The sequence below is a fragment of the Apis mellifera genome, linkage group LG4 (assembly GCF_003254395.2).
Source record: "Apis mellifera strain DH4 linkage group LG4, Amel_HAv3.1, whole genome shotgun sequence".
NCBI classification, from domain to species: domain Eukaryota; kingdom Metazoa; phylum Arthropoda; class Insecta; order Hymenoptera; family Apidae; genus Apis; species Apis mellifera.
Window position 1 is genome coordinate 4,640,383 of NC_037641.1, and position 20,628 is coordinate 4,661,010.

At 36.7% G+C, this 20,628-nt stretch overlaps 1 protein-coding gene across 5 annotated transcripts in view; it reads right to left on the reverse strand.

Moving 5' to 3' along the window:
- LOC411048 (sestrin homolog) overlaps positions 1-20,628 on the reverse strand; it is a 151,836-nt gene that overhangs the window by 10,297 nt on the left and 120,911 nt on the right. For all 5 annotated transcript variants that reach the window (XM_006560550.3, XM_394521.7, XM_006560549.3 and 2 more), the window contains one exon: positions 1,563-1,733. In XM_006560550.3, coding sequence (XP_006560613.2) covers positions 1,563-1,733 — 171 coding nt within the window. The remainder of the gene's footprint in view (positions 1-1,562; positions 1,734-20,628) is intronic.

Below are 20,628 nucleotides of genomic sequence, written 5' to 3' on the forward strand. Positions count from 1 at the left end.
CGACTGATCGACGGAATCGTCCAACTTTGACGATTTGATCGTCAAAGTTCGATAGAAATTCGTGTCGATAATTTTGATAATTTCACGCGAAAGACGTGAAATTATTGACGAAAACGTATGCTCGATGGCTCGAGCTATTCGACGTCCAGCTATAACGTTACGAAACCCGTTGCACTTGTTCGGTTTCTTCCGATAATCTTTGGCCCAATGACCCAAGGGACGAACGAGGAAGAGGTACACGACGTTGATTGGGTCCACGATAATCGCATTCCGGGTTTGTTTGTCGCGAGCAAAAATAACATTCTTAACCCATGACATTATTATTTATTATTATTGTAATTATTATGGCCATTTATTTGACAAGCACGTCCAAGGCCCATCGTAATATATATATATATATATGTATATGTTTTTCAACATTGTGATGCACATATTTAAATTGATTTATTTACATTTCACTTTATACATATCGTAATCGATAATAATAGAACGAAAAAACATGATGTGGTTAATTGACGTTGATGTTGTACAAACAAATAATTATACGATGTACAGCCGATCACGAAAGTGCCCGTTTATTATCTTGTTAACTCGAAAATTCTGATATTAATGAATACTTTGTGTATGCAAAGTAATATAACAGATTAGACGCGTATCAATTTTTTTTTCTTAAATGAAATCCAATTTTTAATAAACGTTTTTCTTTTTTATACCAAGAGAGCTAAATCTCTTTAATTTGTAACTAAAATTGTTTTGGTAAACAATTCGTTCTTTTTTTTTTTAAATTTACGTTTAACAAATGTTTAAAATTTTTTTCTGATTTATCTCTGCTTTAAATCCTGTTTCTATTTGTTTGAAAAATATCGAGACTTTAATAATATTAATGCATACAACTGCTAATGCATATTACGAAATGACTGTTTGATTTTAATAATACAACTTGTTACTCGAATTCTTATAAAGTGTACGGGAACTTTTATGACTGGCTGTATTTGCATATAACGTATATATATGAAAAGTATTCAGTATTTATCTTCGACTATTTATCATTTTTCCAACAATTTTACCATGAATTCAAGGATATTATAATGGATTTCTAAACTATATTTCACAACCAAGGTTATTATATCACGTGTCCACGATTAGAAATCATCAATTGAAAATTCATCTTCCCAACTTAGACTTCAACTAACGTTACTTTACGTTCGTGCTAATATTTTATGTAACAATCCCAAGACTTTTTTTTTTCTTCCAAGACGTAATCCATTTAAACAATCTTCCCCTTGCGCTCGAAACATTTCTCGTTCGCGTGTTTCGCGTCGCTTTCTTAAACTAACCATTCCCTTAAATTAACAAGTATTACTCACACCCTTCCTTCCTTTTGGAAGAAAAAAAAGAAAACAGGATAAAAATCTTCAAGTCGGTATGAGAAATGCTTTTCCACCAGTCTCTCCCAGATGGTGTTATCGTATCGCCGGATTAGAAGAAAAGAAGAAGAAAAAAAGTTGCCACCATTACGTCGAATTAGGTGAGGAGAAGAGAAAAAGCAGCGTTCTACTCACCATAATGGCGATGAGATGCCTGTAGTCGTAAGGAAGTGGTCCGTCACCCCTCAGGATGAAATGTTGGGTGCGGAGAAAATGCTCCAAGTACGAGGGATGCGAGGCCATCACCCTGGAGACATGATCCAGCCTGTTGTTCTGGAGGAACGCATCCATCAACAGGATATGAGTCTGTAATCAAAGAGAGGGAAGATTGATCAGTTTTGATTGATTAAAAACGAGGAATCGAAGCGCGAGATGATTGGACAATTTTGAGGTGTATTATGAGATCGCATGTTCGATATTCAGTCGAGTATGAAAAATGGATCCAAAGAGAAAATTGTTGCCAATTTATCTTGCGATATAATTCGTTTTTATAATTGTTAATTATGCTAATCGTTTAAAACGAGAGATATACTTTAAGTGAATGTTATTGTCAAGATAACAAGATCTTTTTTTTTTCCCTTCCTTTGTATTTTTATTCCTCGGACGTATGCAAAAATATTTTCTATACACTTTTGTCTACTTGATGTAATACTGGCACTGTTGCGTCTATTGTATCCATAAATATTACATATTTCGTTTTTAGATTATTGGGAAATTTCTATTTATGATTAAACATTGTTGTGGCTAACCTTGAATTCGAATGTAAAATCAGAAAATGAGACAATGCAGCTATTAAAGTGACTTCGTTTCGTCATCATCATAATATATAGAGAGTATTGTATATTTTTTTACGTATACATAAATAAACAAGTGGATTATCGTACAAGTAAAAATCTGATTTTCTCGACGAACAAGGGAAGAAGAATTTCTTGATTACTTTTTCTATTTATTTCCAAATCTATCTTCCTTACACACTTCTTCTTCTTATCGACACGCTTTATCTTGTGAATCGACGTAAACTATAATCGCATTAATGACATAATCGCGTTTGCCCCGGAATGGACAAAAACTAGGTTACTCGGAACCGAGCTTCGAAATCAAGCGGTCGGCTTGCATCAGCCCTACGTGTCGTCGATATCACCTGAGTAATCATTACGTTTCACGAAAAAAAAGAAACTATAACACTTACGAAAAATCGTGAGATATAACAGAAGCAATGAAACGTCCATTTCTCGAAAATGCAAATACAGATATTCCAAACTAATAACAGTCGAATCTTCAACCCTCTCCACTATAATTTTTTTCTTTCTCGTTCAAAAAGATGATTCTATCCTTTTTAATTAATTCTATATAAATAAAATATTCTATATAAGAAACTTCGATCCTCGAAAAGTATTTCTTGTTAACTAAGAACGATTCAGCTTCAGAAAAATTGAAAATTATTTTCGAAAAGAGAACTCTCGCATTAAGTCTAATCTAATTGGAAGGGGGGAGGGAGGAAAAGGAAGTTTCATTCACGGGCATGAAATAAAAGCCTCAGGGGGAAACAAAACACGATCGTGCTGCGATCTCTTCGAGTTCTATTCGCCACACGGAGAGAGATACATCGAAGCCCGGGTATCGATTGTTTTTCACCACGAGGCAAAAGCTGTCAGGCACGATCGGCGGCCGTACGAGCACGATATATTAATGCGAACAGTTGCCGACAGTTGTCGAGGGTCGACGACCCGTGTGTTCAAATTAAAACGGGAAAAGACATTTCACTCGCGAGCTTTCGTCACGCGAGGAATATCAATTTTGACCTCTCCCCTCCCCTCCCCCTCCTTCCGTACAGTGGATCGTCGGACTCGGTAGAATTTTATCGAAGATTTATCCAAATCGTTGCGCACGATCGAAAATATCGAAAAGGACGAACGAAACCTTATAATAGAGCACAAGTGTTAAATCTTGTCAGTGGAAAAGTTTCTCGACACGTGCCAATAGGTAGATTTAATTGTAGAATCAATCTATAATAATGTGTATATTATACACTTGTCGTTGCGTCATGCTCACTATAAAAGTATATCAATCTATATAATATGCAAACGTATATTCATAACGTGTATATATATAAAACAACGTTTGTCGTTGCATCATACATCGATCCATCCATTGTAGACTTGTTTGTTTTACAATTATATGGAATGATGTAAGAATCGTGTACAATATATAATAAATATGGAATTGTATAAATGATTTTAAAAAAAGAAATCTTTTTTATATTTCTTTTTAAAGCTAAACAGATTTTGTCCGCAAAAACTTTGATATCAATGATTATATTTAAATCATACGTTATATTTATACGGGTTAAAAATATCATCTTGTGTTGAGGAACAAAAAAGAGCACTTAGAGGAAAAAAAAAAAAAAAAAGAAACTTTCTCTACTTTGTCTCGAGCAACTTTATCACCCGGAATATCTCCCCTATATTTTTATAATGTTAAATATGTTCCAGATAAAAATCGAATGGTTTCAAGGGGAGTTTTACGTGTGTAGAAACGTGACCTGTTATAAAATACCATGAAGAAATGTTTCGTTCTAATGTTGTACGGAATTAATATTGATCCCCGATAAAGATCTCGACGGATGTTGAGGACTCGCTGCCGTGTTACGAAACAGAAATGGCGCTACCGTTCGAATCGTGTTGGAGAACGGTAGGCACGATTCACGTAAACCAGTCACGGGACACGGGAGTAAAGAGAAACGTCCAAACGGTAGAGAACTCTTCTGCTTATGAGAATATTTGTCTAGGTAGTCGTTTTACTCGTCGTTGAAAATAACAGCTTCGAGTTATTCAATTTACGTTCATTGAAATTAGCTGTTACGTAGACAATTAAATACCCATTAGATCTCTATATTTCATTTCTTGATAATTTTTATATTTCTTGATTCAATTATTATATGCATAATTACTCTTATACGATTTTGTACGATCGAAAAGATTTAAACCGTAAAACAGATCATCTCTATTTTAATTGAGATTCCTGTAATAAAAATTTAATTACAAACTGTATAAGGATTTAGAGAAAAGAAAAGAAAAAGCAACTTTTGATAAGTGTATCGGTTGAACGTTTCTGGGAATACTTATAAAAATAATAGAGTAAAAGAAACGATAAGAGGAGAGCACCTGGCGAACTTAATCATCGAAATTGAATGGGTTTTAAACTGTGCAACGACACAAACGACATAAATATCGCTTATCGATATTTATTGCCGCGATTTCTAAGTGACTCATGAATAGAAAAGAATTCCATCCCTCTTCCATGAGGTCCTGACAAATACAAGAACGTAATAGTGTCTTTTGATCAATACAATATTTCCACGATATCGAATAGAATCGAGCCAACGATACAAACAACTTATTCTCGTATAAAAATATCAGAAATGATCGATGATAAAGGGGAGGGGAGATACTTACAGATAAATAAGTGCTTGTTTTCGCCGAAATTGTTTCACGATTCGTCGAATCGTGAACAAACAACAAACCGAGACGTTTATTAATCATTTTTCCAGTACTCTGGAATCTCTCTAATCGTTATAATTTTATCGAAAATCAAAAGAAAGTAATCTGCACAATTTACAATTTCTCTTGATTTATATGAATTATTAAGAAAATCTCTCCCTTTTATCTTCCAAAATATATTTCCTCTCTATTCTAAACTCGAAGTTTCAAAAATGAAAGGAACATTCGAGGCTGTTATTAAAATAAAGGAATAAATACCAAAAGTGGAAGACGCTCATGGCACCGACGCTCTCCCCCTCGTCAAAGATTCGCGAAACGAGAGACAAGAATCGCGGGTCAAGAATGGAATCGAAGGCTGATGGTCGGCTCGCGAATTAAAATTAGTCGTCCGCGTCATCGAAAACGGCAAAACTATTACTCAATTAACCCGTACACCCGAGATTTGGCAAGGACCAGTTGCGGATTGTCCCGGCGAAGCCCTCGAAAGCTGCAGCAGAGGGAGAAGAGAGAACCCTGCCGCTCTCTTCCGAGAACTCTTTTTTTCTTTTCTGGCACGGCCCCCTGGCACAGAGCCCACGCTCCCTGAGACTTGGTGGCGATTCTTCTCTCACGTGTGCGCTCACCTCTCGATATTCCACGTACACTATATATCTCCCCAATCTCTCCTCTCCCCTCCTCTCCTCCTTCTTCTTCTCCGCCTTCCTTCGTCTTTCTCTTCTTTCTCCTCTCTTTCCCAGCTCGGCCTGGCACGGAGAGCCACAAGAGCCGTGGAGGAGGTGGGCTCCAAATCATATGGAATTTTCCTTTCGACGCGGAGGAATCTCCCCGGGGCTCGTTCTCGGCTCGTGATTCCCAAACAAACGATCGCCTCGCTTTCGCCGATATTTCTGGCCTCCACGCTTCTTCGCCCTCCCTCGACATCACATTAACACCTTTCGCTTTTCCACAATCCGAGCTTCTCCTAATGGATTTTTCACTTACAGGTGGCACGATTCTCCTCGTCTTTCGAAATTTTGAAAATAGCCTCTTTTCTTTCCTTTTCTTTTCTTGCGCGTGGAACGTTCGTAAGTCACGATTAATTAATTGTTGCTTAACGATTTATAATTGATATGATTTTTGATTCTTGTATTTTGAAAACATCGTTAAGCGTTCGATGACTCGTGGACGAGAATGCGTGTTTTTTTAAGAGTGTGGAAAATAATATCACGATGGGTTCTTTAAAAAAAATTCAAAGAGCCATTAAGACTAGAGGGGAATCGGTATCAGAGAAATTTTCTAAAATTCTGATATAGTGCGGCCTTTGTCCCAACGTAAATGTGTCCCAACGATTCTCGACCTCTTTTTTCGAGATACCATAACTCGAAGGTAACTAATGACGCTTCAGAAAACGCTTATCTGAGTCCCTTAGGCTCAGAGTGGCCCACCTTAATGATCATTGGCCACGTATATTTCGACAATATTTCGACAATACTTGATATCCTTACTTTTTCGAATTGCTGTTGTTGTTGTTGTTCTCAACGCGAATTATTTATTAAATTTTGATGAGGGAGAATCAACAAATGTTATTACCGAAACATTTCCCAAATTAACAAATTGGCATCCTGATACAAATGAGAATATGTATCTTTCAATTTTAATACAAAGTATTAAATTGATGAGATGGAATATTGCCAATCCGTAAATTTAAGGATGTTGTATAAGGCTTTGAGTGTAAATATCCATAATTTTCAATATATCAGTCGATCCATGATTTCGCTAACAAAATTATAAAATTGGGACAGAGAGCAATAATAAATATGCCAACTCGAAAATAGACAGGATATGGACGAATCTTAACTACCTTATATATATGCATACATATCACATAATCACGCGCCAAATGTATCTATCGAGATGAAAGACTCGTTAGACACGATAATACGTAAAACGTACAGGATGAAACGAATGCAAATGCAGCTATCGACGATACGAAAACAAACCTCTAATTATAATATTGCAAGGCCAATACGAGTCGATTCTCGCATCTTCGAGGGAAACGCGAGAGGAAAACCACGTCCGTCTCGATAATAATAAGGCCGAAAGAAACAAGTGGACGAGATTAGACGACCGAGAATAACGCGATTCGAGTTCGTGGGCGGAAATCTTTTTGCGGTTCCCCGAAATCCTCTTCTGGATAATCTCTCTCTCCACAATATTTATACAATTGTTATTCCAATTCTAATTATCCGAAAGAGGATTCCTTCGTTTCGAGGAATCCCTGTGTCGCGATCGGTTATTTCATCGAAACAATTTAACAGTTAACAAGGATGGCGTATTCAATGGTCATCGTACCATTACAGGATTAAATTTTCAAGTCAAGGTTTCACCCAATGTAAAACGTGTACGAAATATTACGAGGTATTTAAATGAATTTATATTACACGACGTACGATTAAAGAATAACCGAATACACGTCTACGTTCCGCTCCTCTTACGTATTCGAGAAACGAGCGAGTGAGATAACGAGCGAGCAATTCCTTCGATATAAACAGCCGCATAACGGATCCGGACTAATGCACGAATGCCTTTGAACGAAGAATATTGTATTTCTAATCTATCGTGCAATACGCATAACACAGGCTGACGTCACCGTGGCGATTTCGGAGCAACAACATCGATTGGATAACATTGCAGTTGCAATGATGCAATGGCACACACGTGCAATTTCGTGCTATTGGAGAGATTAAAGCCCGCGCGCAGACGTAACGTCACGCGATGTCCCGTTATCCTGCAATAACAGGAGTAGATGCAAATCTTATCGCGATTTCGTTTGTTGCTGAATGATCCTGCGAATAATTTAATGACACGATCCGATTGATACGTTCCATCAGACGATTGTAGAGATATGGAAGAGGTGATAGAAGATTTCAAATTTACTCTCATTTTAGAAGAGAAAATGATGCATAAGATTGAACAAGTAGCTTTATTAACGAAGATTTAAAAATGCTATATCCTTAACAATGATGATGTAAATATGTAACAGCGAAATACTCGAAATTTATTAACAATAATCAGTTATACCGGGAACGGATTTAGAAAAAGAAGATTAAAGAGATTAGAATCGAATCGCGATGCGAAATTTGCATGTATGATTATTAAAAATAGACTTATACGTCATCGAAGCTTGTTTATCACTCGATAAACTCGCAATTTCGTAATTCGTCTTTAAAATTACAATCTAATTACTACTTATCCAATTTTGTCCTAATTTAGTGAGAGATTAAAATTTCACAAGTTTCCCTAAATTTATACAGATATCCGCACAATCTTCAAATTTTAAATAAAAAATATCTCATCATGTTCCTACCATCTTTTCCAATATATATATGTATACTCAAATATATGAATCAAATTAAAAATATCGAACTGCACGTCATAAACGAAATAGTCTACGAAATTTTCAAGATTTAAGAATTCCTGTCGCGAGCACATTCGAAGAGGTGTAAGAAAACGTTTTCGCAACAACGATAAATCGCAACTCGATGTAGCAACTCGAAGGTGGATTAACGAAATGACGGCTGGATTACGCGCGAAATCCCGGCGTTTCCCACGGACACGTATAATGGAACGATTCGCGTCGAGAACGATAAAATTAACGCCGAGTTACGAAACGGATGGAGCATCGAACCGGCCGACCTTATCTGTCGGTGACGTTGCTTGAAAAACGAGCGAATTAAATAGGGCTTGCTATCTGGACACTGCTGAATCGGCTCGTGAACGGAGTCACGAATCGCTCTAGTTTCTCGAGTTTTTTTTTTCTTTAGAGACTTCTATCCACACGCTCCTTTTCGCGTGGTAAAGTGAAATTGAAATTTCCTTAAAAATTCGATGATAATTGAAAAAAGGAGAAGAAAGGGATACAAATCTCGAGCGATAAATAAATCGTAGGTGGATGTTTTTCCAATAACAATTTTCAAATGAGAAAAATTTTTAGGTGAAATTGAGTTATGTGAATCTCCTTGTAAGATGGGTTTGTACAATGATTTTCGTGATTGGCTGTGATGATAATCGAGAGGAAAACGGAAAGGAAACGATCATTCTATCGATACTTGAAAATAATTAAACATTTATCTCACCCTAAATTCATATCGAATTGAGCATCAGCATAAATGCTCGAAACTTATGGACAATCACGTACGTGATCAAACTGAATAGAATAATCCCCCATTGTGCTACAGTTTAGAGAACTCGGACAAACGTTTGCCATGCATTATGTATTCAAACTAAACAACAATATGGACGGAGTTGAAATTATAATTAAACCATTGTGGAAAAATCTTGCTAATTAACCATACACGCATACATACACGGATCTATCTATTTATAATTTCAAATAAATTGAATAAATTAAAAGTCCAAACTTTTTATCTTCTTCACCTCCAAATAACATAATCAATTTAATAAAAAAATCTCTCTTTTTTTATCAAATTCGAGAACAGATCCTTTCGAAAAAAAACTATCAAATGTCATCCTAAATTCCAATAATTGTTTTCCATGAACATATTATCATAATTTGAGTTATAACAATTCACATTTATCGACGAATCGTTACTTTCTTCCTTTCCAACGTAACAATTTCCAAGTGTGTATGATTATGCGTAATTCATGCAATATCTGTCCGCTTTCGCAACCGAGGAATTCATATATATATATACACACACACACACATATTATTTCCCATCCTGATGATAAAAACAAGTCGTGATAAACGCGAAACACTTCTCTCTCTCTCTCTCTCTCTCTCTCTCTCTCTTTTTCTCTCTCAGCCTTTTTAATCGCTCGTTAATTTCGCTCGTCAGCGAATATCGAGTTACGATTAGAATAACACCGATCCAAAATGTTTCTGAGAAGCATGGCTGAACGCGCAACGCCAACGTAGTTGTTTGCCTACTTTTCCAGCGAAATACGCAACCCTAAGAAAGAAACAAAGGAGCGACATTAACACATGTCGTATTTCGATATCCCGCGGGCGTAATTGATTCCCTCCCTTCGAAATACCGTTCAGAATTCCGTTGGAGCAGCAGTATGCACCACGTGTGGCGCGGAATATGGATATTGTCCTTGCATTATTCATCCCTGTTTACGGGGGAAAACTCGATGCGGGGGAAGGGAAAAAGCTTTAAAAAGAATGATCGACGAAACGTTTACAGCCTCGAAAAACGCGATCGTGACGCGCTGTGATATTGGGAAGGGGGGAGGATTCGTGCGGGAGAATTGCGTCATTAGAAACAGATGTCGGGCAGGGATTCGAAAAAGGGGGCCGCGAAGAAGCTCGTAAAGTTGGCCCACCGTGGACAGGAATGGAATTTAAGTGGCGTTCGAGTCACGAGACGGGAGGGAAGATCAAAAAATTCGACCTAATTTTGCATTGGACGAGTCAGCGAGATCGTTTGATGTCGGATGTTAGGCTGGGTGTGTGAGTTGTGGTGGATAAATCAAATGATGGTGGTGGGGTGGAGCGCGGGGGTTCCGACAAATATTTAACTTTCTCCTTCTGTCGATCTATATATCGCTCTCTGTCCGATCTCATCTTCCCGTCCCAGAAATAACGTACAAGTAGGGAGAAGAGACCTGATAGAAAAGTTATTGGAGGGGATAACGCTACGAGGAATGCGTAAACACGATGATATCGCGTTAATTGATCGAGTTTCTTTTTTCTTTTCGAAGCGAAATTGTTTCCAAAATGAATCGCGTTTCGATTGTTGAATTTTCGAGAGAAAGATCTGACGACACACGTGTTGCTTGAAAGATTGAGACGAGAAAGAGAGAGCACGGCGGTGATAAGTGGTATGCGCCACTTTATTGGCTATTTCTGCAAATTAATCAAAGTTGGTATGTACCAAGAAATCGAACGATCGAGATAAACTTGATCAACGTGCAGAAAGGAATTCAAAATACGAGGGTCACGATAGAATAATCGCAAAAATGAAGCCTCAAGGCGACTCTGTCCGTCGTCGTCGTCGTCGTCGTCGTGGTTATGTCTATTTACGTTGATGGGAGCGAGCACATAGACGTGAAAGAAATAAAGATAACCGAACGAGCGACAAACAACGGGCAGAAAGGCCGGGGTAATACACTCGAGAAGTCGATTATATGAAACCTTGTACCATATTATTCCGTGTATATCACTCCCACGCGTGAGTGGCGCGCGCGCGTTCAACCAGCAAAGCCATTCCTCAAGCTGAATCTTAACAACACCCGTGCGTGTTTAAAAGATGCTCGATAAAACCCGACAATGATCCCTTCTCCCTTCCATCCTGACGATAAACGAAGAGGCGAGACGCTGCTTTTTATAACTTTTCTTACATCGAGGATGTAAGAATTTTTAAAGATTAGGTAGATAGAATTCGAGAGTCCGTGGATGACGACCCCGGGGCACGGGGTCTACACACCTTTCGCCAAGGAGCGTTCCTCAAATTCGTTCGTGTCGCTACTTCTTTTCGTTCGACTCGAAAGGAAGACTCGAAGAAAATATAACTCTGCGATCTTGTCTCTGCGAAATGTTCAATTGTTTGTGATTCAACACAGATCTTTCCCTGGGAATTGAACGTTCGTTGACCCGCGAGAGTCAGGAATCGGAAGACGAGAAAATTACTTTATCGTGGGCATAATAGGTAATACGTCGATTATTAAGTGCGCCGCGTAAATGGGAAATTAGGGTAGAGCGTTAAAAGAGCCTGCACGTTTTACGATCCGTACGTGACTAAATAGACGTGAAACGGGCCGTTCCAAAGGAACGGAAGGGGACAATAGAATAATATCGTAACCCGCCACCCACGGTCAACGTTAATCGCAATCGTTTACAGAGATACGGCTTAATTAACATCGGCGATTAACGTTGCATCGTGGTCACTCTGTATACAACACGCGTGCACGCTTGTTTTCGAGTTTCTCACGATTCTCTCTTATGCATCCTCGTTGTCTGTGCCCTATTGTCTGCGAGGCGGATGTTCAAGTGATGCGGATTAAATGGAATGGATGCAACCGTGCTCCGCGTCTATCCAATTTAAATTTACCCTATGTGCGTGATCTATCTCTGGAAGTCAATCGAATTTTTCAACTCAAATTACTTGTGTTCGTATAACACGTTCATCATGTATTCTACATTTTCTATAAACTCCTACAAAGAAAGGAATATCTATTTATAATCCGTTATCATTGCGTAATTTTTTTCTAAATTACGAGGAACCAAAAAAAAAAAAAAATCGGTAAAACGTGTAATCTGGAAGAGAAAATATGTATGAGTCAAAGCTGAAAACAATAGGATCACAAATCTTAAACGCGATGCAATCTCCGAAACAGAAAGAACAATTATCAGAGATCAAACATTTCTCGCGTCGATAAAATTGGAGCAAGAAAATCCAAAGAATCATAACATGTCCATTCCCATGACGGGGAAACAATTCTGCAAAGATACGATACGGGTAAATGTTAAAATTGGACTTGGGCAAGTAGTGTGTTGAGGAATCGGTCAGATTTCACGTCCTTTTAAAACGCCTATCTTTACACTAGCCAAGCACAAGGCGTGCTCTGTCAGCTCAAAGCCACTTATTTGCCTGGCCTAAAACAACATCTTCCAGCACACCGCTCGAGAATGTCACTGGCCTTATCGCGCGTGTGAGAAGCGGCGAGAATTGGCAAACACACGCTACACGTATGAAACAGAACCGGCTGTTCCGCGTTTCGAAAAGGAGAGGAAAAAAGAAAAAAAAAAAGAAAAAAAAAAAGAAAAAAAAAAAGAAGAAGAAAAAAGGAAAAGGAAAAGGAAAAGGAACGTGGTCGGTCGTTCTCTCTTTCAAAATCAGTGAAAACAGGTTCTCGTTTCCGATATTCGATGACGCAACTTAGTTAGTTCGATACACAACCTTCGAAGGGAATTTAAACGGCGCCATTTATTCGACTTTCTTCCGCTTGATAAATGAAATAACTCGTTGGCAACTCGAAAAACAGAGGCTGCGATTAAAATCGAGCAAAACCGCTTATCTTGTTTTCGATAGGACTCGAAGGACAAGCGAGTTCTCGTATTGGTATTATACGTGTGGAGATTTTGTCTCGTGTGACATGAGAAAAACATAATTTCTGAAACGATGAACTTAGAAATAATCTCGCGTATCATTTGTGGAAAAAAAATATTATCATCCAATTTAAAAGAAAAATAATTATCCGTTTCTCTGTTGATTATTTAAAAAAAAAATTCATTGGAATTTCAAATTAATTGAAAATAATTTAAATACCATTATCAAAAGAAAGAAGAACTTGAATTCTTTCAATGAACCCTATGAAAAAACACGTGCCAGGTTCCGAATAACGAAAAAGGAAATCAAGAGTATATAATATATAAATATAAAAAAACTAGATTCTTCGAGGCGAAATGAGTAGTCAAGGTTGCGTATCGTGTAAAATCCGATAATTCAAACGATCGACTGATCGAAATAATTCGAAAAGAACGAGTGGACAGAGAGAAAAGACGAATGAAAACAAACTCGGTTGGAAAATATGAGAAATACTGAGGCTAAGAGAGAAAGAAAGAAAGAAGAAAGGAAAAAAAGAGGAGAAGAAACACGGTCTGGGGAACAAAGGAGCTTTTGCGAGTTCGATGCTCCTTTCTTATCAGGGAAGGAGACTGTTGCGGCTAAGCCAAATCGTGGTTTGATTGGTCTGCTTGGCCTCGACGTCATTCCATCGATTGTGAATACGCTACGCGATACCAAACGTGTCTCCCCGTCTCTGTCGTTCGTTCCTTGTATCGTGTCCCGACACGTCTCGACGCGTTCGAACACGTTCCTGCGATTTGAGCACGGCCAACTGACAAAGAGCGACAAAGAAGCCCGAAAATGGCGGATGCATGAGATTTTGAATCTGAAAATTAGGGAAAAGAGTATCTCTTTTTAATTTCAAAGTCGAAATTTTCAAACAATTAAAAATAATTTTATAAAAAATTTGGAATTTCTCGAAATTTTGATCTGTTTCGATTGTTAAAATTGGATTTGTTTCAAGCGCGCTTAAATATATGAAATTTTGAATTCAGAGTTTATCGAAGAAAATATGATGATTCTCCTTTTAGCTAATACAAAAACAGATCAAGAATTTCTCTTACAATTTGCAATTAAATAATTGACTGATTGTTATAAAATAAAACTTTCAATACGATTATATAATCATCCTATCACGCATATGCGATATTGAATTGAATGTAACGCAACATTGTATACGCTTAACTCCTTAGATTATAATTTTTGCTGTATACATTAATACATTGCTGCGTCAGTGTTAATTTTTCGAAACGAAACAATGAAAGCAAGCAAACAAAAAATTTTGATTAAAAAGATCGGAAGAAATCTATTCCTATTAAAAAAAAATCCATACGATTTCGTATGGAAAAAAATTAAAAACTACTCACGTTTTTTCCTATCCCCCCATCGTAAAATAATGCTCCATAGCGAGAAAACTGACCTCAACAAAATATCGCAGGCGAAAGATGGAGAGGGAGGGGGTCGAGGCACAGAAGAAGACGAAGAAGAAATAAGAAAAGGCCACGAAATAAAAATAAGGAACCCCTCGGAGAGCAATTACGCCGATCGAGGATAGCGTTATGGGCTCCTCCGCAGGGACTCCGCTCTGTGGAAAAAAACCGGTCAGCGAGTGGTATCATAAACAATGACTTTCTAACTAGGATGGACGGGCGCATGGAACCGGGGAGCACCGCAAGAATTATACGTTGGCCGCCTGATAGATTCCAGACGCCATTCGACGCTTGTCTAACGGGTCCATGAAATATGAATCGGATCAAGGGGATAAAGACGTCGAATACCAGCGAGAAATAATCGATAGTTTGGAAGCCTCTTTCGTCGTGCTCTGAAATTAAAAGAATAATCTTAATCGATAATGATTAAATTCGTTCGTAATAAGAATAACACTTGTACGATTTCCAAGGCATTCCATCACAATTTCACGATTTAATTGGATACAGACACGGTTCTTTTGCAATAATGATATTTATAAAAGATATTTTTCTTGAGAAAAGGATGAAAATTGATAAGGAGTTCGTTTTTTTATACGAACTCTTTGAACGTAATTATAAAATTAGGACAAAGTGAAGGAATATTTTTCTTAGAGAGGGAAAATTTTGATTGAATTTGATTTTCCGGATTGATCGACGAGGTTAATGAAAAATATTTTTTCAATAAGGAATTAAAGAAGACGTCGATAGCAGAAATAATTAACCCCTTTCTTTGTCATATTTACGTCTACGTTGCTTTTTTTCTTTTTTAAGTACCAATAAGTGATGACGAAATTAGGCCAAAATCGTAGAAAAATATTTTTCACGGAGCGAAACAACTCGATGAAAAATATTTTTCAACGAGCGACAAACTCGATAAAAAATAAACGAAGATGGAGAGCATGGACAGTGATAGCGGGGAAGTGACATAATGGTTTCATCGCGATTGTTTCACCCGTGAAATTTATCGAATCGGTAAATCGATATAACAATACCTCCTCCCCGTTTATATTTGCCTTTTCCTCGGTTCGGTATTAATAATAACCGGTTACAAAATTAGGGAAAAATGTGTTCGATGAAAAATATTTTCCGCCGGGTGAAAAAAAAGAATTCAATGAAAAATATTTTCCACCGACGAGTGACAAAACTCGTATAAATTGAGAAAAATATTTCTCAATTTATTGGAAAATTATTGAACAAATATTCGATTAACAGATCACACGGGGATCGAGAAAAACAATTTTTAAAATATATATATATATATACGTATATTCCCGTGGGTGGTAGACGGATTAACCGCTAGCGATAATCGTCCCATGGCAATAGTTAAGAGACATGAAAACGTAAAACCGGGAAAGGAAGATAAACGTTGATCGCAGGCCTCTACAGCCACTGTGTTTACCCGTGAACGAAACCGGTAAACATGTTTACCAATGGCGGATTACGTTAAAATTTTAACATTTACATAAGAGCCGACGCGATAGGGAGAAATGGCTCTGTGTACAAAAAAACTCCTCATTACCATAGTAAATATGTACGTTATATTAATCGATCATCGATCATTTTTCTTCTTTCTTTCTTTCTTTCTTTCTTTCGTCGATAAGATTCGTTCGATTAAGGAACGCGTAAAATTTCATATCAGATTCTTCAAGGGGATTGAAAAGTAAGTGGAAGAAATTTCTCAAGTTTCTAAAAACTATTTCAAGATTATATTTTAGATAATTATCTAAATAATATCCTCTTCTTTTTTCGAATTAAAAAAAGGTTTCGAATATTCTTGATAAATATAATGCCACCGTTCGAAATTCGAAGACAGAATTGAATTTCCCGAGGAATGGATCGTTACGTCAGCAGTGGACTCTTTATATGTAAATAGGGAATCATTTAGGATCCTTTCTGCTGGGAAGGTCCACGCTAAACTCGTCCATAATAGTCTCATAATTGTGGACGAGATTTATACAGAGTGGAACAACAATAGCACCATTTCGAATCCATTTGATTGGGTATAGATCTCCAGAGGTACGTGACCAAAGTGTAAATTACCTCTCGAATCTGGGTCTAACCTCGCCCAGTTAATCACGTAACGATAACACGAGCAGAAACGAAGAAACAAAAAGTTGTATATCCAGTTAAGTCCATATATATATATATACGATTTATCCTTCGATAATAATTTTAAAAACTCTTTAATAAATAAAAATAATATTTCTGTATTTTTTTTTCCCTTTTTTTTTTCAATTTTTCAAGATATATTTCAACTTCTACGCGATTCCTCCTCGACTTTTAACTACAGTTACGAAAGTCAAGTGTGCCTTGTAGAAATAACTACGTCCAAGTCTAAGAGTTGCTCTTTAACAATTGTTGTCTTTAGTTATTCGTATTTTTCAAAGTGTATTGAAATTTTATTTCAAGTTTTCTATTAAATCTTTTAAGCAAAGTCAGAAAGCCCTATGCACGTCGCCAAGTTTAATTTATTTCTCTTCCTAGGAAAAACAATCACGAAGAAAGATATAAGAACTTTTCACGCATAACTGTAACAATGATACAACTCCACAATTAATGCTTTAAATATTCCGAATCGGTAATAATATCATCGACGAAAAATTTCAAATAATTCAAAAGCTGAAAATTTTCAATTGCCGATATATAACGAACGATATGTATTTCGTAATACTGGGATATTTCAACTGAAAAAAAACAAAAGAACAAAAAAAGTTCCAAAAGAAAAAAAAGAGGCAAAAATGGTCGGTTCATTGAGCGGTGGTTTCATGCAGTTACCGATGACACGAGAAAAGAAAAAGCAAGAAAACCTGTTAGCCCGTACGGGCCTGGACCCGTTCTCGAGGTCTTCGAGGAGCGAAGGCGGCCTATGACCGCGTGCAACAACATTGAAAACCAGAACCCAGATCTCGAGAACCGGTTTACGTTTGGAAAACAATTTTACGATCTCGAGAGAGCTGCATGTCGAGGAGAAAATATATATATGTATATATGTATACATACATATACATATATGTATATATATATACAAGAGAAAGGGAAAAGAACAGGAAAGGGAGAAGAAGAAGAAGAAGAAGAAAAAAAAGAAGAAGAAAAATGGAGAGATTCGACAAGAGTTTCGTCTCAACGGGCCACCATGCCCGGATGGGACGTGTATACTCGTGGCGGTTTACAAAGAAGGAGGGGGGGAAAAAAGGGGTGAAATGAAAGAAGAAAATAGAGAAAGAGAGAGGGGAAAAATGAAGGAAGGGAATTAAAAAAGAAACGTCGGAGTCGTCGGATAAAAATAATCGTTCGAAACCAGCGTGTTCTTCAAAGGGACTTACACCATCCACTCGGCGTTTATTCCACGTCCAATTTACCTCCAGTTCAAAGAGCCTCTGTGTAACTAGGTCCGGGGAAAATAGATTTTCGACGTGGATAAATGGAAATAAATATTTTCGTTTCCTCGAACGAGACGAGATTTTTCCGTGTAAAAATTTTCTTCGATAGTTGGAAGTTATGCAATATTTTGCATATTATTTCGAAATATGAGAAAACTCGATATTACTCGATTCACCGAGAGTCTATTCTCGAATACGATTCGAACAAATGAAGAAGAAATGAAAAATAAAACATTGGGAATTTCGTCTGGGATTTTCGTATCCCTCCTCGTGTTCCCTTCGCTCTCGAGTTAAAATTATTTTTAAAAAAATGAAATTCTTCCCTCCGAAATCTTGCGCCTAAATAAATAAACTGAAAGAGAAAACAAATAATTCTCCTATCCGTATATTTGTTTGCCTCATGTGTTAAAATTGTATAAAAAATAAAATTCTTTTCACTGAATTCCCCCGCGGGTATAAATAAGAAAAAGGAATAAATAAATAATATGATCGCGTGTAAAAATTGCTTTTAATAAATGATCTGTAATCCAAAAGTAATAACGGAACAACTAATTACCTTTGACGTTTAATTTCAATTTGATCGAAAACAAATATTTCATTTGCATCGAATCTGAATGTAAATAATAATTAATAATATTTGCCTATGCATAATATTTTAGAAATTATTTATGGAATATATTTCAATCTTTAATATATACCTAATATAATGTATTTTTTCCTTTCCTTTTCTCTAATTTAATAAAAAAAAAATCAGATGCAAACTATTACGCAAACGTGTTGGAGCTTCTTCGTACGTACGAATTGCATAACATTCAGAACAGAGAAAAAAACATTAGAAATGCAAAACTGCGTCCGTGGTATAATTTATCTCGTAATGAGCCGGCGGTTCCATTATTTCTGTGCCAATTTCACGACGTGTCGTCGTCCCAACACACAACGAAATTGAAATGTGCGCTCACTTTTTTCACGTGACTCTCGACGATTCACGTGAATCGAGGGGGTTGACACGCACGTTTGAACCACATTCGCGCAAGCCATGAATGAAATGTGGATATTCGTATGCAAATCATGCATACGAATAGCACGAGATAGGCAACGTGACCGTCTAAAATTTTTCCCATTCAATGGCCAAGTTGTTTTTTACAACAAACCTTAACGAACGTGTACGACACACTTGTTTCGCCCTCCCTTCTTTTCCTCATCTCGTAAAAGTACCAGATTTTTAGATTTTTGACAATTATTTTTTTTTTTTTTTTAAGTATACCTAAGCGACGTATGAAAAACACGAGCTGCTTATCGCATTGTGAATACGAGATGCAATAACTCGATAGTGAAAACTTTAAAAACGGAATAAAAATTACAAAGACCATTGTCTTCCATTAATATTATTCCTTTCCATGGAAATTTTTTTCTTCTTTCCGCTCGCAATTTTCGCACATTTCGATGGAATTTATTCTGGATTTGCGACTCCTAAAGATAGATGGAAGATAAATTATGATTAAGAATATCGAATGATAACGAAAAGAATTAGAAATTAATTAAAACTAGAATAGCATAATACGGAACTCGATGTAAATTAGTACACGATAAAATATGTAATCCCTCGTTCAAAATGCCGGGAACAAAACTCGAACAGAGGAGTATAATAGGCAGAAGAAAGTAATAAATAAATCACTTCGCGAGGAATTCAAAGAAATTCGAAACATTTCCTCCGGAGAAAAATTGTTCTACGTAGGAAACGCGATTCTCGCATCCTGAGAGAAACTCGTTGAAAAGCTGACTATTCAATCGTCCCCCTCCGGGTATCTCTCAGATTTGCTCAAAATGATTAGAGTCTTATTTAGATTGCTCGAACTGATTAGACTGGGGTCTTGTTCGAACGTGTCAGCTATTCATTTCTCAAAGCTACTCGTATTACCGGGACGTGGTGTTACTAAACGCGGGGCGAATATCGACGGTATATATATTTTTTCCTCTCTTTCAATTTTTAAAATTTTTCCACTCGCCGTCCAACCGTGAAACTTTCTAATTATTCAAAAAATTGGTTGTATTATGCTGTATACGTTTCGGATGATCGACTCGAACGAACCGTCGACTCAACCTTGTTGACAACAGCCGAGAAATTCCACGGTTGAACACGTGTAACAAGGCTGATAATTTCAGGGCCGAGGAAACTAGATTTTTCAAAATAGATAAGTAGAAATAAATATTTATATTCGCTCGGCAAGATTTTGCACATAAATATTATTTCACTTACATTTCACTATTACTCGTTCAAATATTTTAATAATAATTATTACTTGAACGAGCATTTCATTGAAATATAAGAAAATTCTATTCCTTACAAGTAAAATAGTAATTAAAATAATTAAACTCAATGTTTTAAGAAATAAAAAATAACCCGTGACGTTTAATGGATTTTAATTAAATGGAAAATAAATTCCTTTCATTTGCATCGAATTTGTGAATGTAAATAATAAATATTTGCCCGTTAAATATTAAAAAAAAAAAAGGAATATTTCCAAATTGTATTCGCTTGTGAAGATATTTCAAACATTTGTTTTTTAAGCTATTTCAAAATTTACGCGGCTCTGATTTTATATGTGTTTCAAAGAATGAACTTTGATACACAAATATAATTCGGAATATCTTTGTCGTCGCTTTGGTTAAAAAAATCCGCACGTTACGCAAAATTCGTTTGTTGAGATAACAGATAAGATTCGAAATTCGTGAATGAGAGTTAACGAGGATATGATAGTTAAACGGACAAGCGAACTAGC